This window comes from Agelaius tricolor, unplaced genomic scaffold, assembly GCF_023055355.1.
Source record: "Agelaius tricolor isolate 1412-34295 unplaced genomic scaffold, bAgeTri1.0.p SCAF_2, whole genome shotgun sequence".
In the NCBI taxonomy this organism is placed as follows: domain Eukaryota; kingdom Metazoa; phylum Chordata; class Aves; order Passeriformes; family Icteridae; genus Agelaius; species Agelaius tricolor.
Window position 1 is genome coordinate 35,308,555 of NW_027269262.1, and position 25,505 is coordinate 35,334,059.

The 25,505-nt window shown below is 42.0% G+C and overlaps 1 protein-coding gene across 1 annotated transcript in view; it reads right to left on the reverse strand.

The window, feature by feature from the left end:
- Positions 1-765: 765 nt before the first annotated feature.
- PARD6G (par-6 family cell polarity regulator gamma) overlaps positions 766-25,505 on the reverse strand; it is a 64,851-nt gene continuing 40,111 nt past the window's right edge. Inside the window, exon 3 of the mRNA XM_071456016.1 lies at positions 766-3,450. Within this exon, the coding sequence (XP_071312117.1) occupies positions 2,591-3,450 (860 nt within the window). The 3' untranslated portion in view covers positions 766-2,590. The remainder of the gene's footprint in view (positions 3,451-25,505) is intronic.

The following is a 25,505-nucleotide window of genomic DNA, read 5'->3' on the forward strand; positions in this document are numbered from 1 at the left end:
CCCGAGCGGCTCAGCCGCGCTTCCAGGCAGATTCCTCCCGTTAGGGCCTGGGTTGGGAAGGGAGCTCACTGTGAGTGTACAACATGGCTCTGCTTGCGGTTATGGGACACTCAAAAGAGAAGCTGGTTGTGTGTGTGTGTGTGTGTGCTTGTTTACTTTCCCCACGAAGATGCTGCACAAAATGTTTGCAAGCCTTAAAAGTTATTTCACGAAGTGTTGGAGGATCCAAAGTTGACACATCAACAGCTGGCTGTTGTGTTTACAATTTGTACATGTGTGTGACACAACTTAGGCTTCCTCCCTCCTGTGATGAATGGGGTGGAAAGCTTGGATAGATGGTACTGGAACACTTTCTGTGGACAGTGACAGCCAGCAGGCTCCAGGCAAAGGGGTCCAGAGTGCCATCAGAGGTATCCTGGCCTCTTTCCATGGAGCCAGAATTACCCCTCAGAGCCCAGAGGTCTGCAGCAGGCCATGCTGTGAGGAGGGTAGGAAGCCACTTGGTTCCCATGGAAATCAGAAGAACAGGAACCTTTAGTAAAAGCAGCACTGAGAAAAGATACTGCACTAAAATAGTTGCATAGTTGAAGAGCCGCCCAAACTGGATACCTTGTTTTCATAGGGAGGAGAGATACTTCCATATAAAATGCTTGAGACACGGGGAGAAAATAGAGAGTAGAAGTCAGACAGCGAACATTTTATTGCAGACAAGGTCACATTTTCATCAGTTAACTAAGGTAAAATGAGTAACTTCAGCCAGAAAAATCCACTTATTCATAAAAGTAGTTTATTTAAGGTGTAACAAATTTTTCCGGATAAGATGGTCTGATTGACTGAAGCATATCCAGCTATTCATTTGTTTTACTGCACCAATTATCAGATTTATTTTTTTTAATGAAAACCTTTGGTAGAGTACAAACACAGATTTAAGACGAACAGGATCAATGTTCTATTCTTACTGTGCTGGGAAAAATAAATACAGCTCTATAGCTGCTTTGATACCTAGAAAAGTTTTAATTAGAGTAAGTGAAAGACTTTCAAAATAAACTCTTAAAGCAAATCTAAAAGAAATAAACTAAGTTCAATGTCCCAAAGATATTTAACCATGAGCAGAAGACTGGTTGTTCCACAGGTATTCTAAATTAGCGACAATTAATTAGTCCACACATCCTTTTTTCCAGCCATTACAGATTCCAAAACGGAATGTAATTTTTCCAAACCAAGACTCCTGAATTTTCATATTCATAAAATATTTGAGAAATGTCTATTCCACCATATAAAAAAAGCTTTAATGTACTACAAAGTTAAAAACAAAGAGCAAATGACACAAGCTAAAAGTAGAAAAATACATTTTAAAACATTTATATTTTGTTCCTTACACTGATCAAGATATAACAAAATATTTTAGATTAGACCACTTTCGTAAAACTTATGGTGTTTCCAGAAACAGACAGGTACTGACTCAACAGTCACTGGTCACTCACTAGCCACCTGGTCACCCAGCAAAGGTGTCTGACCTTCACATATATCCAGTATATTTTAACCTTCAAGAAGTCCTGTGTAGACATTAAGCTTTATTACTGGAGGAGTCCAAAAATAACAGAACTATTCTAAGTTAGGCTTGAGAGTCAGTCAGCACCCCTCCCCTCCATAGGGCAATCTCTTGTCAAGGATTCGGGTTGTCGAAAAGGTACAGCAAGGACCTGTGTCAGCTCTGAGGCTTGCACGCCTAAAAACTCACATGAACCATGATTTTGAAAAAACAGAGATGATGAGGGAAAAGAGGAAAAAACCCAAACAAATCAAAAAAAGGAGGTATCATCTAATAAATACGTTAAGAGAATACCAGAAGGCAGCGGCGCTGCCCCCGCTGCGGTGTCCCCGCCGGCCGGCAGGTGGCGCCATGGCCCGGCAGCCGCGGCCACAGCCTGCGCCGCCCCTCGGGCCGCGGGCAACACGCGGGTTTACATGGATATGGATTTCTATCGTTTCCTTTGGGAAATGTGTCTGCAGCATCTCCCGAACGCTGCTACCACCGGAATAGGAAACGGCTGCTTTTACAGAGCTCGTCTGGATTAGACATAACGCTGAAAAGACGGTGTAAACAAGTCTGCAGAGGTGCTGCATGTAACAGAAGAAGACAGGATAGCTATTAAGAAGCACTCTCTCCTTATCTGGTATTAGAAGAAAACCAGATTCCACTTCAAATAGACATGTCTGTTACTATTAAAATCTAATTCATATATATGCATGTATAAATATGTCTACCCATGCTTTCAAACCCTAGTATATAGCACTGCCATGGGTAGCCTGTAAGACTGCTTAGGTTTATACCAACTAAAACAAATTTGTGTTCTCACTTCAGGGCTGGGACATAAACCAGGTTTTGCACTCAGGCTTTCTCCTGGCAAATTTTGCAGTGCATGACAGTTTTACGTCTAACTCCAGATGCCACATTTCCTAGAAAGCAACAATTTTCTGCAGCCATGAGGTCTGTGAGAATGTCAGCTCCCTGTTTTGTGCATGTGTTGCCCAAGTCGATTGTCCCAATTGGCACTTAAGACTGTAAGGAGAATTGCAGAAATTGCTACTAAAGTGTAATGACTGTTCCGTCCTCCTCGATACCTCCTCTGGGGATAACCAGACTGTGTCGGGGATCAGTTTTTAAGGAACTGAGTAATTTGTGGAGGTTGCCGTTGCTTTCTCGGCCAGAGCTGTTGTTGAGCACCAGGTCCCTTTGAAGTCTGTGGCTAAGGCTGCTGCCATTGATTCGAGAGAGGCTAGTGGAAGTAAGGCTGTGCAGTTTAGGAATGTGTTGTGGCTCCAGACCACCCTCGATGACAATGTCAGCCTCTTCATCACTCTCCATTTCATCAGGGTGGAAGTTCTGCAGCACGTGGGGTGTAGGCAAGCTATGGTGACTCGCAGTGCTGTCTGTAGACTGGCCAGAGCTACCAGACATCCTACTGCTCCGAATAATATTGTTCCTCTGGTTTGCTGGCTTGACCGTGATGATGAGATTATGGCTGTTGGCAATCATCATGTCTGTGACCTGGTCAAGAGTCTTTCCTGCTACTTCAATGCCATTGACTTCCAGGACTTCGTCATTCACGGCCAGCAAGCCTGTGCTCTCTGCCAAGCCACCAGGAACCATACGGGAGATGAAGATACCGGGAACTTTTTCCAGTCCGTGAGGAGTCACCCTTACACTGGTGCCATCGCGAATGTAAAACCCCAAGGGTTTCTCACACCCGTGTCGATACAGCCTCACTCTCCTGTGTGTTTCGGGGAGAATGTCCACATCAATTATGGAAGACACCGGCCTAAAATCATGAGGCATGCTAATGTTGATGTGGGGACGCCGGCGGAGGTTGTCATTGCGCAGTGTCACCAGAGCCTTCTTCTTCCTCGACAGCGTATTGGTCCCAAAATTGCTGTAGTCCACTTCATCTGAAAGAGAAACAGTACCAATGTATCAAACAGAATAATTCAATCTGCAGGCCGTTTTGGTTCAGTAATAGGCACTATTAGCAATATGGAAATAATAATAATAATATGAAAAAATAATACTAATGTGGGAAAAATCAAATTAATTCTTCCATTTACTCTAATCTTTGTTTCACTTTATGTCCATCAGCACAACACTCGGAATGAATTAATTGTTTACAATAACTCCTCATACTTTTTCCATGCTTTGGAGAAAAGAGACTTCTGATTCTCAACTCTTGTCAGCTGTGCAGAAGGCAGTTTCTTGCTGCAAGCCTGATACACCATCTTGGACGTGAGACTGTATTTTCAGAGCTGGACTGTAATCTTACACATACCTCCCAAGTGGGCAAGGAGCATATATGCATTCCTAACCTTAAAGTCTGAATTGGGGAGTGTTTTGATACCCAATACACTGCCTTAACCTTAGGTACAAACATGAAAGCAAGAGTGCAAGAGAGTAGTTAGATATGTTTTCAGCCTAGGCTTTTCTAGTTAAGGGAGTTTTGTTAATATGCATCTCTTGGTACATCACTTTTCTCTCTGGAGCATTTTACTTCAGTTCAGCTGAACTTGACAGCAATAAAAACTGTTAAAAGTGACATTTAACAAAAGGTAGTGTGTAAGCAAGCAGCCTGGCAGAAAGAGAAGCAGGTAGAAGGAAACTCCTCTGCTTAGTATGTATGCTAAGGATCACAGAATGGACATGGATTCACACCCACACTCCTCCCTTGAGAGCAAGATTCACAGGAATCTTTCTGCCTTTCTGGGGTCTGCAGTTTAAGGAATTGTTTAAATATTTCACTCTCTGTAGCAGTTATCTCAAGGGCACTTGAAAAGTGATCACCTTTAATTCATCCAAGTAAACTAAGTTATTCCACACAGGAAGTTCATGTTGTGCTTTGCATAAGAAATACTTAAGTCATGAAGTTGTTGGTGAATAATTGCGTCACCGCATCTCACAATACAAACACTGTGCATATTTTAGACATGAACCATGCACTAGCTGGAAAGTTATTTCACCAGGAGTTTAAGCATACTTTTCAGATAAGTAACAGACTTGCAGTTTATTCTCCTGTTGAAGACAAGCAGTACCATACAAAGTACAATTTCAGAACTGCCACGAAGAAAATTGCTTCTCTGACAAATTAATGTTTGAAAGAGTAAGACAATACCTGATAAAGGTTGGAGGAGGGAAAAGGGTGTTAGTAAAAACAAGCTTATAATTGCATTTTTATGTCTTGAAAGGTTTCATTTTCAAGTCCACTTTCAAGATTCATTATTGACAGACTTAAATTAAGTGACATTAAGTTACACTAATTAAAGGACACTAAAAATAAGTGGTCAGTAGCAGCCTGACCTAACTCAGCCTCCTCAGAGCAGGATGTTAGATTAGGTGGGCTCCAGAGGTGGTCCCTTCCAGTCTAAGTTATACAGTGATCCTACATAGTCCTTTGGGCTGGAAAAAAAAATCATTTAAAGACTTCAGAAATATTATTCCTGCATTTTCCTATAACTTATTTACACTGGCTATAGTAACCCTGAGGACATCACAGGGCATCTGGAAGGTCATCCTGAAGAAAAAGTTTCTGTGAAATGAAGATATTCCTTGGACAAATCTGTTGTGTTTAACTCCACATTCACCTCTTCTCTCTCTTCCCAGGATGTTCAGAGCTGCACAGGCCCTATTAAGTTATTTAGACCAGTGAGGCACAGGATTGGAAGTCCTTAAAATCACCCAAACACAAGAAGCTCCAACTGGTTTCTGGAAGGGCATTCACAGCCAAAACAGTGACTGTGGAGAGATGGCACCTTCTCAAGTCCACCTGGTGAACAGTCAGTGCAGTGACTACTCTTTTGAGTACAGTAGCCAATTACTGCAGCCAAAGCCAGGTATTATTCCTCTTCTATCAACAAGATCACCATCTACATTCAGCTACTTCTGATGGATGATTCCAAAAGTTCACAACAAATATTTTTCCTCAAGATGTCTTTCATCACCACAGTCTCCAACACTGTGCCCAGCTCACCCCCACAATTCACTGATAAATTTCTGTGACAGTCCTATGAAAACAACTTGGGGCTTCAGATCTAGAATCCAAGTTCCTTCCTTACTTGAAATACAGAACAGTACTGCTCTACCTTAAGGTCCAAGAGAATCTTTATCACAAAATTTTCAGTTTAAGATGCCAATTAAAATTACACATGGGTTTATGCATTTAAGACTGTCTCTAGGAGTACTGGCAAAAAAGCTTAAAACAAAAACTCCATTCCTTAAAGACTCAGAAAATTAGGCAGGTCAGTACAGTTCATTGCACTACAGGTAAAATGAAACACATGCCCTGGTTAGCCATCTATCCCCTGGAAGCATGCAGGTAGCTGTTACATCCCTCTCTCTCTCTCTGTAAGAATATTAATACTTAATTACTTTAAGGCAAACTTGCAAAAGTTTTACCAAATAATTCATCTGAGAATATTTGTTGACAAAACTGTTTTCTTTCTCTTAAATTAACAACAACCTAGAGAGTTAATTCTTACAAGATGCAACTTTGTGATGATAAAGTAGCTAAGTCACAGAAGTATGATGGCCCTCCTAACACACATGAGTAATTTTTGAGGCGTCTCCCTTGAGCTGAACCACTGCAGGGCACTGGCACAAAAGAAGTGACTGTTTTGTGCCTGTGACCTCCTCACCTGTGCTTAGCCCACTAACCAGTCTCCCCAGATAATTGCCAGCATTCCTAACCTCTGCACAGCTTCAAAACAACCACCCCCTTTAATAACAAAAAGCCTATCTCACCACAAAAATGCTAACTTTTTCCTCCAAACACAAACCAGGCATGAGTAGGGATTACATTACAAGTGATGCAGGTTACCTTCACTGTGGGACCACTGACTGTTCTAGGAATTTAGTATTACAGGGCTGGACCATGTTAAATGAAGTCCATGTCCTGCTGATGACCAGGGTTTTTGTTTTTAAAACAGGCCAAGCAGTAGTTTCCAACTCTGACTATAAATGGGGTTCTATATGAGGAAAATGAAATCTAATTGTAACAGGTAAAAACTGTTCAAAGATATTACAGGCTGGAGAAATGAGAGCTAATTTGAAGAGTTTTTAAGAAAAAAATACTAGCTTTATTTTCTAGAAAAAAAATCTGAAGTTCAGGATACATGCTCTTTGACAATACAGGGCATTACTTGAATTCAAGATAACCCGCACTCTAGTGGTTACATTCACTTGAGACATCACCTTAAAATAAAAAAAAAATAGTAAAACCAAACAAAACAATCCTGTAGAACAAAACAGCTACACCCTCAATGTTATTTAGAACCACTACTCTTGCTGCAGAAATAAAGCAAAGTATGTAAACTGAAGTTTAACATAATTAGCTGTTGCTGTGGCAGCAGAAAGTCATCAATCCCTACCAAAATGAAAATAAAATTTCCTTCTTCACAAGGGAACTGGGAGACCTCAGCCAACATCATTCACTTTTATCAACTGTGGGGTGGTCACAAAAAGGTGACCAGTACTAAACTGCTCAGGTGGCATGTGTCAGGCTGAAATGGAAACTGTATCAGTGCATAATTTATGATGACACTCTTTTAATGAAGGTCAGCAACTTGTTAGGTTTTGAGTTTCTCACCATACAGGATTGCAAGCAGGAATGCTGCTTCAGCTAAAGAAATGGACTGTGCTTGATGCCAGGTCTCAGGCAAGACCACAATGTACCATATGGAACCAGACAGAGCTCATTTTTCATTTGTTGCCATATCAAATTCCCCTTTTGCAGAACAGAAGGGGTCTATAGAAGTTTGCATGTACACTAGCATGAGAAGTGGCATCAAATGGCACATCTGAACAATGCTTAAAGCACTGAATCTTACAGGGACTCATATTTTCTTATGTCTCAGAGGAGGCTAGACTTAAATGATACTTACATACATACAGGTGACAGAGGGAGAATTAGTCTTTTAGGTCTTGAACATGTTCCTCATTTCTTGGAATACGCCAGATTATATGGATCATTTTAATCTACAAAATGCAGTGCTTTCAGATAAGATGTACGACGAACTGGATGGATAATCCTGGATAATCACTAAACTTTAACAGACTTGGACTGAATTTTACTTGTGCCCATAATTTGCTTTTGACTGAAAATACTGTTCCTGTAAAAAGAGATGAGGAACATAATTTACCACAGTTGGAGAAGAACTTGTGACCTTTTCTCTCTCTTACTTGAATCTGCAACCCAAAGCTACACAAAACATACCTCTAACGCCCCTGTAGGCACTGAATAGCCGCTCTTTTCCCCAAAAACTTTCATTTTCAGTACGTTTGAAGAAACATTTTCTCTATTAATGAGTTACACTAAATCTGAAGTATTTTGGCTGAGTCTTTTCTGTTACTATGTGTTTGGTCAGTGAGGTGTTTTTGGGTTTTTTTTAAAACTACCTACTGACCCATAGGGACCTTTCTGTTAGAGAAGATACATGTACAGATCTCAACGCAGAGATGGAGACTGTGCTCATGACAACAGTCATGACAACAGTGACAACAGTGATTTTTTTTTATGGTTAAAAAAATACCTGTAAAATCTATAACTTTGCTCTTCTAACAATTCTGTAGTCATCCTGTGGCTTTACAGAACACCTTACATCTTCCTAGTGGGCATCACAAATCTTATTGTTAAGTCACACAGGACATAACAGCAGAGCATACTGAAGGGCTATTTATAAGGCTAAGAAAACTGCTTAGAGCATTTGGTTGTAGCCAAGAGAGTATTGTATTTCTGTAATTTACATGAAACAAGAAATTATAGACCTGAAAAAACCACCAGGAGCACCACTCCCACTGCTTGGACAGCTGCTTTTCATAGGAACTGCCTGCCAGATAAAATACCAAAGCTTAGCCAGATAAGATTGTATAAACAAGCTGAATTCCACAGAGAAGCAGACTGCCAGGCTCCTATAGGAACAGTTTAGTTTCAGACTCTACATTTTCAGTGTACATGCACTCATGGCTTATTATTTCCTCTGGGAACTGTGGAACGTTAGTTGACAGCCCTGGAAAGTACTTCAAAGACAAAATTACTTCCACTAGGGAGAGCGGCACTTCAGGCAGCTTGGGAAGGAGGCCAATGAATCATTAATAGTGAAGGGTAACCCCTCCATCCAACAGATCTCTATTACTGAGCATTCAAATTAGCAGCAGTCATAAAGCCACTTCAAGGGAAAGTGTCATTTTTAACCCTTCTACCTTTCTGTGTCCCGGCTACAAAACACTGTCCATGTTTGACAGAAACTGCAATCACTTTCTATTTTCTCAGAAAGATCAACACCAGAAGCATTTGTGAAAGCAATCACACAGCAAATAAGCTGGCAGTCTCTCATTTATGACCTGTAAGGCTGACTGCATGCAAAGAGATTTAGGAGGAAACAGATACGAAATGAACTATGACTTGGGGGGAGGACCAGTGCCAATACTGCTCATCAAGGAGTATTTAATGGCGGGAAAAAGAAGGTTATCTGAATGCTAACATTGCATTGTATGTGTTGCAGGAATATTAAAAAAAAACAATCCAGCCATAGTGCTGCCAGCAACCTCTGGGTGAACCAAACAAAAAAAACACACTGTAGGTAAAGAAGTTGTAGCTGCTATTCTGTCAAAAATCAAGTAATGTATCCCACACATGTACAGACCCACACACAGATACTCACTCCCTCTCTCCACTCATATAATTGTATCAGAAGAAACTGGACATGATCTCATCAACATTTAGAAGACCACCTAAATGTTATAGTTTATCATTAACATTCAGCAGGACTTTTGAAGCAGGAATTATGCCTAATAAACTGCAGAATCAGCACTAGAAAGATAAATTTGCCTTCCTACTTAGGAAGTGTTCATTAGTAGGTTAGGATTAAAACCTAACACAGGTGTATAATACAAATGTATCTCTACTTCCAACATATTTATAAACTTGAAATATCCTACCTTCTCTCAAGAAGGTAAATGTTATTTTGTTCTTTGGTTTAGCATGTTACATAAGTCAAAACTAGCATTTCATTAATCTGTCTCTTTACAGTGTCAGACATGGATAAGAAACATTTTTAAACTGGTTGCCTTGAGGGTGGAGACAATCAATTCCTTGGGACTTTAGCCTGTGCTGCTGGATGGCCTCCTGCACTTCTCACTTCTTGTCATCAGAGGCCACTGTTCCCTTGCTGAATCTCTTCCTTTCCCAGCAGGAAGCCCTTGCTTTTGACTCCCAGTCCTGCTTCAGTGGAGCAGAAGCATGACCTGCAGGTTCGTCCCATGTAAGAAGTGAGGCCTTTGGAAGAGATGAGTGCTACCAAATATAAGTAACCATCCAGACATGTGCCACCCAAAGTTATCTGTGTCCTCAGAAATATCAAAACCCAGCTTTCCAAACTGTCCCATAAGCCAACTACAGGACTCCAAATTTTACAGTGGATGTGCAGATAGTGATTACTAGGATTTTCAGGGTTTTCTTCCTCTAAGTTTGATATGTGACTTCTCTTCTATCCTAAAACATGCCAGAAACAACAGCTTTTCTCCCATTGCTGCTTTCCACAAACCACATTATGTCAAGATTACGTTATTGCAGCACTAGAAAATTGTGGGGTTAAAGCTTTGGCTTCATTGCCAGGTTTTTTTAAAGTATTGGTTAATCTTTCCCACTTCCTGCAGGAGGTCAGTTGGAAGTTGGGAGGAGTCATGTTTCTGCTGCACTTCTCAGATATCAATCATTATTATGTTCGTGCCAGGTCACAGGTGCTGCCCCAGGGAGGTTTTGATGCTGAGCTGGCTTCCCAGGACAGTCAGCAGTGAGGACACCCAGCAGCAGTGCCAGATTGGTGATGCATGCAGAGGGCAACAGCATCACCTATAAACAGCTCTCCAAAAGAACAGCTCTCTGCCAAAAGAAGCCTGCACCATGTATCCAACAACTCCCAGCAACCATCAACAACTGTACTCATTCAGCTGATGGCACCAAAATGGGAGGGCTATCAATCCTATTCTAAGATGTTTGGGGGGCAAAAAAAATCACCCTCAAAACCACCCTCCACAACCGATAATTTCATACAATCTATTCAGCAAGTTATCATTTAAGAATTTAAAGTTATTAAAAAGCAACCTTTAATTATTCTACTTCAGCCACTCCATTTTCACCTGCAAACACCATCCTATTCAATCAGATCAGGCAATTGAGGGGAGCACCATTTGTTCCCTCAAACAGGCACTAAAGGAATCACTTTTTCCAACAGAAAATGTGTATGTGTTATGCAAAACAAAATGAGAAATGAAACTGCAATAACTCTTATTAGCCAGTGCAGATACAATAAAAATCTCATTAATGACACAAAAAGTGGTAAATTTTATCAAGTGAATATTGAATACAACAGTTTCTCAATTGGTAGTAGAAAATATCACTTCTTGCACAAGTCTAAAGCGTGGAAGGCATGAAATGCTTACAGATTGTGCCAAAGAGCAAATTCAGGAGAATATAATTCTATTTGCCATAGCTGCAATATTTGGAAAAACCAAAAGTAATAAAAATAAATTCACCTCAGGATCACATGAATTCAGAATACGAACTTTATACCTCTGAAAAGAAACAAAATTTTTGTCTCATACTAGTCTCAGGAGAAGCTTCAAATGTAGCTTGAAAAGGCAGCACAACATCAAGCAGCATAAAATAAAGGTGGTGTATATACATGACAAGACTATTTACACAGGCATAGGTGAAAAGAAATTATTTTTAAGGGCTGCAATACTGAACCTGATCAAAACCATCATCCTACAGATGAAAATATTAAAACACAGCCTTTTCCTCTGCTCAGAGGTAACTTGATCAGCATCAAAGATCATTTCAACAGCCAACAGAGGTGAGGAAGGCAGGATCTCTATTACCCAGCTAACAGAGCTTGTGGCTCACCCGAGGGAACCAAAGCCAGTGTGGTACTTCACACTCCCTTCTGCTACTGTCTGCCACTTATGCCACTTCTCTGCCAGGTGCTCTCCTCCTCTCCAGTCTAGGGTGATCCTCCCTCCATAGCTAAAAGCAAAACTGATAGTGATCAAGATTCTTTTATTGCTCCGTGCTCAGATACCTGCTAATCATGTTTCTGTAGCATGCAAGCAGTTTTCCTTCTTGGAAGGAACAGACATCCCAGAACTGGAAGCACTTATTCAAAGGTGGCAATAGAGACACTCAAAGGCTACAAACATTAAATCTGTGACAAACAAGGATACTACTAAAAAGACTGTTTTCTGTTCTGAAGTAATTCTTTCTCATGCATTCTTTTGCTGAGTAACATCTTATTCATCCCAAGCTAGTTCAGACAGGCAAGCTAGGAAGTGCCTTTTCACTTATTCTTCAAAATTCCCAGGAAAAATAATTTTTAAAAAAAGTCACTGAACTGTGGAGAAGTTCATATTTAATGAAAATATAAGTCTCAAAGAAATAGAAGTCTCAAAGTCAATCTCTTCCACACACTTTAGCCTGGAGTGTTCTGAAGTTGCTACCAGACTTTCTCAGAGAAAGATGTGGTTTTATGCAGTCAAAATTTTTTCAAAGGTTGTGTTTTCTCTCTTCAAAAAAAAAGGACACAACAATGTTTTTATAGCTTCACTGTTGTGGTATGATAATGCCACATACATCCTGCAAAGGAGGGGAGGGAGAGAAAAACATTTGCAGTGCTTCTCAAAGCACTTTTCTGGTTCCTGCCTCCAACCCAGAGGATTGTAAATGAAGTCCAGATTCTGCCTCTTATCATGGAATTAAAAAGGCTTCAAAACAAGCGTGACATAAGAAATTAATTACAACACTTGTCTTTCAAGTCACGACCTCTGGGAGTCTCCCAAACTTTGCTGGCTGCAGTCAGGTTAGTCACAAGACAAACAGCGGCCGTGGCCAGCCCCGACAGCTGCACCCTCTCATCAGCCCCACACAGCCGCTGCCCCGGATGCCCCGGGCCCTGCGGCACTGGCAGGCTCCTGCCTCCACCTGCGGCCTCCCGGATGCACCGGGATGCCCTCCTGGCTGCTGGGACTGTGGGAATCCCAGACAGCTTATCTCCTGTGCTCTGGCAGGGCAGGAACAGGCGGCGCTGCCCCTGCAGAGACACGTTTTCCAGCCCCCCGTTCCCCAGGCTGCAGCAGGCCGGGGCAGGCAGGAGCAGGCCCGCGGGCAGGAGGAGGAGGAGGAGCGGCACGGAGCCCTGGCAGAAGCAGGTCTGAGCCAGTCATCATCCGTCCACGCCAAGGAGTCCGGCCAGCACAAACCGAGATGATGGCACTGAAAATGAGCATCAGCAAGTGAAGCTAAATCGTGGGCTCCTCAGGTGGTGGGGGACAAGGGAGGATCAACTTCAAAGTGCTGCTGGTGCAAAGCAGAAAAGTTGCAGACACCTACTATATAAATATATTTAATGTTTGGTTTTCTAATGCAGACAGCGGAGAAGCAAGATCAAAAGCGCAGTATATTACAATTCAGACTGCATCTGTAACACTTCCCTAAGCTGGTGGCACTCTTCCCCCTCCAGAGGACATGGCTGCTCACCTTGCAAATGGAAATCATCTTCTTCCCGTTATAAAGAAAGCAAAAGCCAGGAAGCCCTCTTTCCTGAGGACAGGTTGCAAAGCAGTAAAAGCTGCCTGCAGAGCGCAAAGTCAGAATTTTCCTGAATGATCATGAGAGCAGAAGCAAAGGAGACTTTTCTCTAGAGCTCAGTCACTCCTGCAGAGGCCCAGCCGTGTGCCAGGCAGCACAGAGCCAATCTGCTCTACAGAGAGAGGCTAGGAAGAACTTCCCATTTGGGAAACAAAATGCCAACCCCATCCCCAGTGCACAGCCACCTCCAGCTGAACACTGCTACTGGGGTACCCTGAGCCCCTGCCCACAAGCTAAGGAAAAAAATGTCAGTCCAAGGAAGGCTGCTTGTCTTTGCCCCATGTACACCCTCCCTACAGAGCCAAGGACATGCTGGCCACCTTGGTGGAGGGAGAGGCTCCACAATACCTCCCCTCCCCTCAACCCCAGTACAATAGTAAATATTTAAAGAAAAAAACACTTGATCTCTCAGGCTCTCAGTGTGATATTTATCATAATCTCTGTGGTCTTCACACTCGTTCACCTACATGGCACATTTCTATGTGGCTCCCATAAGCCCTGCTGCAACGCAATGCAATGCTGCTGCCTTACCTGGGCTTCAGCAGCACATCACCTCATTTCCTCTGCTGCCTTAACACCATGAAGCAAGAGGGTTACAGCTATGTCCCCACCCCTCATCCTCAAAACAGAAATGAAGCCTTGACTAACATACAAGAATCATGTCTTCCACTGCTTAAAACAAAATCAACTTGTTACTTTTAATGTTAGATTAGCAAAAACCTTTCCCGGCCATCATCAGAAAGCAGGAGGCCCTTAACTCTCATACCCAGTTCTGTCAGTGAAATGCATGTTTTTCTTAGAAGCAGCTTAAAGGATCATGGTGATTCAGGCAGAAGGATCAGCTGTGTAGAGTTACTGGCTAAGTGATTTCTGTAACATTTTTATAATGCTGTATTCCTTTCTCCATCACTGGCTACAGCTCCATACCCAATTAGGTACACAAAGTAATTAAAGGCTGCAGCTTGGGCAAACTTTTCACCCAAGGAGACTCCCCAAGATCTGCTGACACTCACAGTACCTGCATACTTGAGGGGCTTATCCCACAGATGACCACTAACTGGACGTGTGAAGTTTCTCTTTTCCTAGAACATTAAGCACTGATCTGCAACACTGAAAAAACAACCACGAGAAAAAAAAAAAATCCCAAGTACACCACCTATCTTTACACTGTTTAAAACCTGGCTTCTTTCTTCCCCCTTTTGAGATGCTCCATCATTATGTGAGTGTGGCAAGCTTGTGGCTGGTGCACTTTTTCCTTTAAAAAAGTGCTTCTTCCTATGAGCACATGATACAAACAAGGGAGTGGCAGACAGGAAGCGATTATTCAGAAATTAAAGAATTAGATCAGGTTCCACGATATCAGAACAAAACATGACACATGGCAAGCGAAGCTGACATTTACTAGCTCAAGTGTAAGAAAACTTTATTTACTAAATATAATTCGGGCCTCATGCAAACATTTTGCCTCCTTAATGAATATCAGTGCTGGCAGATGTGAGTATCGACATGTCTCCTGGGAGCACCAGTTACTCCATGTATTTCACCAGCAAAGTTACACCAAACACAGAAAGACAGGCATACAGCTTCTACCCAAACAAGTTTTTTTTTTTAATGAAAGCATAACTCTGCCAGTAGCAGCAGCAAGGATGGCACTTCTGCTCATGGTTTGACTGGCACGGCTGCTCCAGAGATGCTAAACACAGGCACTGCTCAAGTTCAGCCCTCGTCTCTGTTGCTAACAATCTCCTGCCACAATGAACGGAGGTTCCCAATGCCACGGATACACCCAGTATTCATGCCACTGGGAATTCCCTTAATGATCTCAGTTTTCCTGTTACACAAGAGATAATAACACTGAGTCATCACCACATTTGCCTGTTGATTGTTGGGGGGTAGGGGCAGACATCTACCTGAAAGAATGTACAGCTTTCACAGCCTGATCCAGGCTGTAAGGGCACAAACTATGTTAGGACATGAATTTTATTGTAGCTGGAAAATTAAGTTGTGGCCAGACTACTGCTGTACAACTCCTTAGTGTGGAATTGCTCTTCCTGATTTACTGCCATTTCAAGTTCCAGAAAAGACAACTTAAAGAAAAGCATCCCACACAAGAGAACTAATTACATAAAGTCCTTCTCATCTGTGAATCCTGAAATGCTAAAAATAAAAGTTTACTGTTCACAGGAGACTAAGTTCCCATTAAAATGGTTAAACTAAAAACCTGGAGAATACATCAGAGGTATTGCTGCAAAGCCCAGCAGCTTTAAAGGAAAGAGGAGGGATTTACAGGGTTCAAAGGCAGGAAAGAACAGATGAGGTATATTAGTACTTATTTTCATTACACTGCATAGTTTGTTTCCAAGAATGCTTTCAACAGAAGCATCCTCTCTATACAAAAGGAAAGTGCCTGTTGAGCTGACAAGCTTGGACACAAGCTGTGTCCCAGCCCACAGACAGTGAACTGCTACCAGTAACCTTGGCTCACCACTTCTTGTGTATGCTTCTGAAACCCTTCTTCACCTTCAGTCCCACAGGGGCTCTACCATGAGCAGCCAGATCACATATTTGCCTCCCATATGAAACAAGAATGAATTAAAAGCACCTTCCACTTTCTTTAGACAAAAGCCTAGTGTCCCTTTTCTGTCTTTCCTCACCTCACTTAAATTGCTAGACAGCATCAGGAATTGGCAAGATCTTTACTAATAAGATCAGGCAGTATTACTAAATGCATACTAAATTCCCACAACAGGAGCCAAATGGTGACCAAGACAAGAATATTTATTCAATGATGTGTTCCATCTTCAGAAGAAAAGCAATCCAGGGACATGAAAAGTGAAGACAAATATCTATATAAAACAAAACAATGGTTCAGATGTTGTTGTGATTAAAATGCTTTCTTGCTAATGTGCTCTTGGTGGGGGTACAAACACTCAGCACTAAGCTGTGCTGTATTTTAATAACACACAAGCTAATGGAACATCTTATTTACAGTTTACCAGCTTGAGAAAGTTTTGAAGCTGCAGTGTAGAGATCAACATTAGGAACCAACAACTCACTCTCAAGGTTAAGGAAGTTTTCTTTGTGCTTATGATGTTAAGTGTTATGGACATGTTTTAAGGTGGCCAAGAACCAAAGCACAGCATCTTTTTCTGGAAGATCCCAGAGCTTCCTCCCATCCTGAAGGACAGATAGAGAGTGTCAAAGAGACAGGTTAAACAAGTTCCAAAGTTAAGGACATCTGTCCTTAGCTTAGCAGCTAACACCACATTAATTCAGGGAGCTGCAGTGAGAAAAAAATAAAATAAAACAGAGAAGTAGAATTTTTTTTTCTGTGCTCCTTTTCCTTACCCAGGCAGATTGTATTTATCTGCTCAGCTCCAGTTTTTCCTTCTGCGTGGATGCAATTTAACAACCACATCACCACGCTAAAACTCTGCACCAGACAGCTCATCTTGCCATTGTCTGTATCAGCTCATTTCACACAAGTCAGGCCTTCGACCATGGCAAATCAAATGATATGTTAGTTGAAAGGAATCCACTTGAACTCTTACTCTCCACTTTTAGTACACAGATACAGTACTGAAAGTTTAAGAAATAAGAGGGCTGTGGCTGTGCATTATCTGCTTCTCTGTGGAAAAAAAAAATCTGGAAAATCCTGATACTAAGACTACCTGAAGTACAGCAAAAGAGTGGTGAAGCATTCAAGACCAGCTAGGCATCACAGAGATCAAAAAGCCAGTCAATAGAAGGGAGAATCTCATTTGTAACACATATTTCTCCTGGGAAAGCACCACTGTCCTGTTTGGTTTTATGCCTCTCCTGTCAGATCAGTCAAAGGCCAATGTAAAGTTAACATGCCAGATTTCACATCATCTGCTTGCCCAAACAGCTGGGAAAACTGTTTTAGCTGAGCTCTGCTCTTCTGCTCGCTTCAGATTGTTGTGTTAATTAAAAAGTCTTGCTCTTGTGTTACACAGCCCATAGGAAGTGAGGAGGAGATTCCTAACTTCATAATCATGTTAGCCAATAGCTCCCAGCGCTCTCCGCGCCCCTCCGCAGAGCACCAGCGCTGTGCTCTCGGGCTGGCAGGCTGGGGGAGGATGCTGCGTAGGAGACTCCTCACGTTATGCAGCGTCAGCCCGAGCTCCTTCACAATGGGAGCTTTCTGCCAAAGAGCAACATAAAATCCTCCCTAAAACTACAAGCCTGATGGAGCAAATTTCCCAAACAGAAAGCCAGCCTCACAAAAATCCACTCAGTAAGCAAAGGTAGTCGCTAGCTGGGGAGTTACTGGATATGAATGTGTCCCCTTTGGGCTCACCCCTAGCCTAACAAGTAAAAATATTACTATTGTCACCTCCAAGCTTAGACTTTAGAATTTCCATCTTGGAAGCACTACAAGGAGTGAGTCACTCTATATACCTTGGCAGAGACTTGCAGGCCAACAGGGAATATGCAGAGGAAATAATGTCACCAGTTGGTGAGGCAGCAGCTATGTTTACCAGCCTAAACAAGCTCATGTCTTGGTACTTTCAGTTAAGTGTGGTCAACAGCAAATCTCCAATTCACAGGTCATAAAACTTCCAGCTCAGAAGTAATTTACTATTTAATATGTCTGAAAATTAGAGATCTTCAAAAGTTATCCCAATCACTGAAGAAGAATACTAGATATTAGAATCACACCAAGTGGTGAATTCTTTTGAATACCATATTGTCCTTGCCTGATCTCTGCAAGGCCTTTAGCAGAGCGGGAGGTTTGGACACTGGAAATGCAGAAGTTGAGTGGCAGCTACCTTGTCCTATCTCTGGGAAGCAGGAGGAAGCCTTCACAAAGAGGAGCCAGGCATGGTGGCACAGGGCACCCACAGGACAGCAACGACAGCAGCTCAGCACAGACATAAATGAGGTAGGGAGATGTCAACCTGATTGATTTTGACAGCCTGAGGAAGGTTTAGGCATTTCAGCAGCTACAGTTGACCATCATCAAAAATTTGCAAGGTGTGACCAAGCTAGTTAGGAAAAAACAAACAAAGCCCCCACCCCAACCCATTTTGTACTGGTCAAACTGAGTTTTGAGGGAGATATCAATAAACAAGGCACTGAAGAATTAAGAGAACTGCTTATGTGTCAAGTGAGATGATTAATATTGTACAAGGTGGAACTTATTTACTAGCTAAGGCTAAGAATAAACTGAGGAATTAAGGGCTCTCAACACATCAGTTTACTCAATAAGCTATGGCAATTTACACCTGTGCTACCTGAGGAACAGTGCTAAAGACACTCCACAGTGCACTAAAGGAAGTCTTTCTTACTTCATGGCATATACAGTCTGCACAAGACTTATTCATATCTTGAGCTAAAAGTTAACTTTTATAAAGGGCTAGTGGAGATGCATCGCCTGCACCTTCGAAGCAGACACTGCGGGAGCAGCACAGAGCCAAGTTTATGGCATGGTAGAGGTAGGATGAATGTCACACCAAAGGCTGGCTAGGAAGCTGTGAGAATCCCACTAAGCAACCACTTGAGAGAAAGTGTATCAATGAAGCAAGACCCTTAAGCTGTTTTTTATCTACTTCCAACAGATCTATTACCCTCAGAGGATTTATTCTTTCAAAAGCATGCCAACTGCCTTCACTACCAGAAATGCTTTATAAAAAGCTGGACACTTGTATGAGCAAGTATCACATGCAACAATTGCATGTTTTCAAAATGGTCTGCAAAAAATGAGGCTGCAAACCCCTTCCACTGCATTGATTCAGAAATCAGGAGACATATTTTGTCACCTTTACCCCTCTCTGAGAAGTTTTAAAACTGTCCGATAATGGACTACATACACATCCTTTCAAGCCTTTTTTATTTGTGTGTATTATTCCAAGTCTCTAGGATGCTTTCCTTAAGGCCACAAATGGAAGAAAAGTAACCGTGAGTACAAACTCTCTCCTGTTCCTCTCTGGAATTTACAGATGCCTCAAGTAATACTTAAAGTAAGGCACAACACTTTGACTAAGATGCTTAAATACCCAGGTGTTTTCTCCCTCACTATGTATACTCTATGCCCCATCAGCTGCCAACGGGTTAACAGGCAGAAACAAAGGTGTCATAGGCTTTTAACACTGTAACCCAAACTCACAAAATAAAGCCTTGCAAGAGCCTCGTTTTCTTTTAATAAAATACTACGTTTCTGCTGCCCACTTATGCAGGGCACTTCAAGCATCCTTATTTTCTAAGCCAACAGAAACCGTGTCTTAGCAAAGTCAAGGAAGGCAGCCTTACAAGAACCATGTTCATTTCTTCTTATGAGCAAAGAGTTTTCTGAAATTCACTTTCAGATTTCTATTTTTGAGGTATCAGCCCATGGGGCAGCAGCACACTCGAAGTGTCCCTAACTGGCATTTGCAGTTATTGCAGTTTGAATTAATTGCTCATGCAGATATTAATTGCCAGCACACACTTATCACCAACCATGATTATCTGCAGACTCTGCAAGAGAAAGTCTGCCTTTCTGTAATAGTCTTCTCACTACACCCACTTCAAGGAATCATTTACATTACAACGGAGGTAAACAAATGAAAGTGACCAGATTGATAGAGCATTTACAATTGGAGTAACTTGTAAAGTTTGAGAATTTGGTTTAGGCGGAATGTTTGCACAGCAAGTTCTCTTTAGATGACTAAGCTGTCACTGAAACTGGCTGAAACTCTGAACCACAATTCCTCTCATGGGGGCTTTGCCAGCTCTGCTGCCTACTGCCAGTTTTCATCAGTTCAGCAGCAGCCGGCACCACCACCTGACAAAACTGCTTCCAAATTCAACTTCTGTATCAAGCCTTGCAGTCTAGGGGCAAGGTAAGGCAGCCAAGCATGGCAAGAACATTCAGACTTCTTACACTGTGGAGCTAGACTCAGAATGAGGGAGAAAGTATTTTGTTTCTAGGAATTTACACAAGATCAATACTGAGAAATTTCTCTCTATTGCTCTAGCAGGGAAAGCCACATGAAAAAAAAGACAGACTGCTGTATCAGACTTCTTCCCTCCTCCAACATTTTTATTTTCCCCCCTTCACATGTCTAATGAAGCATGAAAGCTGTTGCTCCGTCCCTTCTGCTGTCGCTCTCTGCCAGCAGTACAGCCAAGAGAATCTAGCTCTAAAATTTACAGACTGTATTATAACCTGTTGGCACCTATCATGTAAAAAAAATATGCCAGATCACATCCTTCAAACAATTTTCTTCAGAAGTCATGCTGTCAGTGGGGTGCAGAAAGTGAAGAAATTCCTGATTACTGTTAGACTTGAAAATTTACTGGGAAAAAGACTTCCAATTACAAGCTAATACCTGAAACACCACACCAATTTGTGTGTCATTAGCACAGATGTTTATCTAGAAGACCAACCTAAAGTTTGTGGATGAAGAATCGTTGCAGAAGGGTGACCAGCAACTAACATGAGATGAATGGGACACACAGAAAAACATTGCTCAATGCCTGTTAGGGTACCAGAGGAGAGACGTGGCCCTGTCCTCTCAGAAGACAACCCTGCAAAAGTACACCTACTGTGTCATGCTACTGCACTCCCAAATGTCACTGTCAGGGCTCAGACTGCTATATGGATTCTGACACTGAGCTGCCAGGCATGCACAGACTTCAGCTTCCAAAAGCTATGATCTGTCATTTCATTTTAGGACAGGCTTGACTTTGTGATGTTTTATTTTAGATGCTGTATTACTTTCACGGGTCTCTTAAAAGTTAATCCATGAGCTGTTAGCTGGAGCTAGCTTGCTAAAAGGTACCTTAGACTTGAACTCAAACATGAGCACAAAATGCAGGCAAAGAATCACTAGTATCCAAGTGTGAGAGTCAAATAAAGCTGGCAAAGCTGGGATTGCCACTGCAAGGAGAACATACCTAATATCCTGCAGCATTCACAAGTGGATGCCACCTGCTCCAGCCAGGGCTCAGTACAGCTTTGTCTTACTCGTACTCAATTAATCACTGCAAAATGGGGAAGAAGGGAAGTAGACACACTGCCAATCTTCTCACAAAAGCTCCCAACCCAAATAAAAGCCAGATTCCTGTCCAGTGTTGGGAAAGAATACACCTGCTCAGGATATCACTACACATTCCCGAGTACGGGCAGCAAGGCCCTCGGAACACAAGCTGGCTCATTACTGAGCTGTAACACACAGACAGATCTCATTTCTGCCTATTCATGGGTGGCTGACTTGTACCAATAGTGCAGCTCTGCCAAACCCCCCCAACAGGCCCAGTCTGAAACCTCCAGTGCTGCCAGCTTCCCATGGACAAACTTGATCTTTGCTAACTAAACTCCACCCTCAGCTCTTTTATCCTGACAAGAGACTAGTTGGCCAGGATGCTCCTGGCAGATAAGCAAACTCCTTTTGATTACTGCTGATCATACTAATACAGGCAACACTCTAGCAGCTGGTTCTACACAACAGAAAGCTTGAGGAGACAAAAACCCAATCACCACACCAATAAAAAACGGCCATTAACTGATGAACTGCTTAGAGAAGCAAATAATTTGTCAGCCATTGGCCTGCTGCACTCTGCTCATGCAGCAACTCTGTCCAGTCTCTCCTGACAGACTTCTTTCAGGGCAGGGACTGGATCCACATTTTTGGTGCACTGAGTCTTCAAATTCTAAACATAATATGGAGATCGCTGAAGCTTGTGGAAGAGAAAAGGCAAGCAGAGAAAGCACTGGTTTGTAAATAATCTTCAACATTTTCCTATAAAAAGAATGCAATGTCTTTCATATATACATATATATATATATATGAAAATTATGTTCATACATACATATGAACAAGCATTTCACAATTTTCAATCACACACTGTCATTTGCTTTGGCCCACTGCTGTCTGGAAGACAGCCACACTGTATTGAACATTCCACAGTTTCCAAGTTTAGACAGAACAGGCCTGAAGACAATCTGGATTCAACCCAAAAAGCAACTTTGCCTCAGTTGAACTTCATTGGCAATTCTGCTTGTGAAGAGGCAACCTAAGAGAAGGGAAGGCTCATGTCGGTGTTACATTCCATTTCAGTCACAGACAGACTTTCAGTGTGAGAGTTTTTCTTTGTTTACACCATAAAAAGTAAAAAAGCAATATGGAAAACAATTTGAGAGGCAGTAGGAAAGAAGAATCAATACTGTTAAGTTGTGAAGAAGGGCTATGAACAGACGTGAGCAATGAGGACCACATCCAGCCTATTGGTAGTTTTCCAGAAAGGACAGATTCAATTCATGAGCAATTCCAGCATGCCTCCATGGTTCAAGGCTACAAGTTTAGGTCTCAGACTGAGAATTTTAAATACCCATTGTACTCAAGCTTGAATTTGGGTTGACTTCTTGCCTACACTTCCATCTAACTTTTGTGGCTAATCCACTTGGTCCCTGCCTCTGTTTTCTCAGGCTGCCATAAGCCATGCCATGGTATTACAGAATTATTTAATGCAGTTTATGTGCAAGTTTGTAGTAGAAGACGACCAATTCAGGATGTTATATCACACATTGAAAACATCAGTCCTTAGAGATAAATGTTTCCTATGTTGTCTTAGCTCAAAGGCCTAAGCCTTCCCTGCTCCAAGTTTGATTTGCAGACTTTGCTTTGGAAAGGATTCTTTTCAAGTCAAGAGAGGCCTGTTAAATAAAGTCAAATACATTTGATAGCTCTGTATCAGCTATTTCTGGATGCCTTTATAGCAGTAATCAGCAATCTTATGCATGTTATCACCTGACTATACAGACACCACCTCTAAAGCAGCTACTGAGGAAAACAGGCAGGAAGTAAAGTCATGACTTCTGCTTTGGAGATAAGGAAAACACTTGAAGGACTATTAACAAAAACCACAAAGATAGCAAGCTAGCAACTGGCTGTTCATCTGTCCTGGCTTCAGAATAAATCCTTGAAATTTGTCTACCAATCCCTGAGCAGCCCCAGGATCAAAAGGACAGTGAAGAACCTCTGCCCTCATCAAGCTCCTTCTGGAACAAAGACATACACGCACATATGTGCTGGAGCACAGATGATGATAAGCTCTGCAGAGCACTCCCTGAAGCTAGGCCATGTGGCCAGCATCAGAGGGGTGATAAACTCTGTGTGAATACATCTGTATAGAAAAGGCCTTTAAAGTCAGATTGCTGACTGCAGGATGTGCTGCTCCTACAGTTACTAGCCAACAACTTGCTCCAAAAGGATGCCTGCTGTCTGTATGGCTGCTCATTGCCTTGCAGTGTGAAAGAGAGGCTGACATGTGGATTTACCACTTCTGAATGTAACCCAAAGTTCCTAAACACAGGGCTGTAACTCAGATTCTGTTCTAAATGTCAGACATCCTTCCAGTCCAATCTGCAGAGACAGATTGGATCTGACAGCAAGTTGCTTCAGTATGAGCAGAGGAACCTGGAGAAGGGACAGTGCCATGGCTCACTTTGACAATCTGCTTAAATTCTGAAGGAACATCCAAAGAAAGGAAAGGTTTGCATCTGATGTTGAGTGAGATTTGGAGTAAGAGCAGATAAAAACCAGGAGAGGTTTTTATCTGTCCTAGGAGGTTCTGACAGGATCTTAAAGCAATACTTAGGGTCTGGTCAGCATCACTAACAAAGGCCAGCAGAGCTATGGTGATATGCCAGCAGATGGAAAACAGTGTTAAGTGCTACTGTGGCGGGAGCAAAAAGCATCTGACCATCTGCTGAGCTCACTGAAACGGTGGCTGCTTAAGCAAAAAAGTTAACTTCCAGAAAAACAAAGGCAAGCACAGCCTGTTCTTCAGACAGTCAACTTTATAGATATCCACTCTAAGAATCTGGATTTTACAGCAGAGGCATACAAGGCAGTAGCCCAGTATACACACAGAGAGCCAAAGGCTGTCATAGACATTCTGTTACAGAGATATTTTGAGGAGCACAATGGAGAAAGAGAAATAATAAAAATGTACAGGAACAGAGGAGAGAGGAAGAAAAGGAGCGTGTGGAGTGGGTTAGTGCTGAGCTAAAGGAGCATGTCAAATGAAAAGAAGCACTGAGAGCATTTACAAGAGTCAAAGTCTGTATAATCTTAGAAGGCTAGCCACAGGGAAAGAAGATAAGTAAACTAGAGGGTAAGGCATCAGCTCATGAAGTAGAAAGAACATTGTGGCCAGCACTGACAAAAAATGAGATTCATTATTTGGGAGAGGATGGAACCAAAACCAATGCTAAATACTGAAAGGACTTCTCTTAATAGACCTACATACATTTCCTCAAACACTCACTTCAGTCTGAAGTATGCTGTTCTTAATGCAGATTCCACGAGGCATATAAAGAAAATGTTTACCATTCACCCCATCTAGATACCAAGTGCTGATTTATTTGTATCCTCCTTTCTTTCCACGGAGGACAGGAATAGGAAATAGGGTAGAAAACCCTATTCCAAACTCACATCAAAATCTTTCATTTTGTGAATCTTTCAGCTTCATTTCTAGAAAATGAAAGCTGTAGTTTTTATTGTCAAATAATACATTAAGGACTCTACACTGTAAGGCCTCCTTACAATGTAAGTGTCACGTATCACTATCACTCCACTGAAGTCAGTGGAGCTGCAGCTGGATCTGCTTCATGAACTTCACTGTTTAAACATCAGCTTGATGTGCTGTCCAGTTGCAGGAAAAAAAATTATCTATTTTTTTAGAGATTTATATATTTTCTACCAAGACAGCGAATCCTGACTTCTGTTTTTAGTCAAGTCTTCAAGGTCTGGGCCTAGTCTTCTGGAGGCCATCAAAGCCAGCACCTGCCTCAACTGTTCAGAACTTGGCACCAACATTTGCAGCCTAAGTGTTGAGATGTCCTCTGAAGACTTACTCCTGGCAACATGCAGATAGGTGGATTGCATTGCCCAAAGTCTACACAGGTGTTCAATGAATAGTGCTTTATAAGCTCTTTAGCCTACAGGGATAGATCTATCACACCATATCTTAGTGACTTCTCTGTGAAGGCTAAGGTTAACTTACAAGTGGGCAGGAACCACACCATTCCACTTTGGTGTGATGAAAGACAGGAGCATTGCTTAAAACTAGGAAAAGACATGGCATTTCCAACCCAGCAACACCTTGTGCAAAATAAATTCTGATCCTACCCTAAAGTCATTTCATGCCTATTCCCCATGCTTCTCCTCTCAGCTGCTGAAGCAATTTAGTTATACAGCTCCACTCCTAGAGCACAAAAACAGAACTAAGGGCAGAGAAGACAGGAGGTTGAGCCAGCTGCTGCACTGCACTCGGCAGAGAATTCTTGTTCCCTGAACTGATGAGGCCACA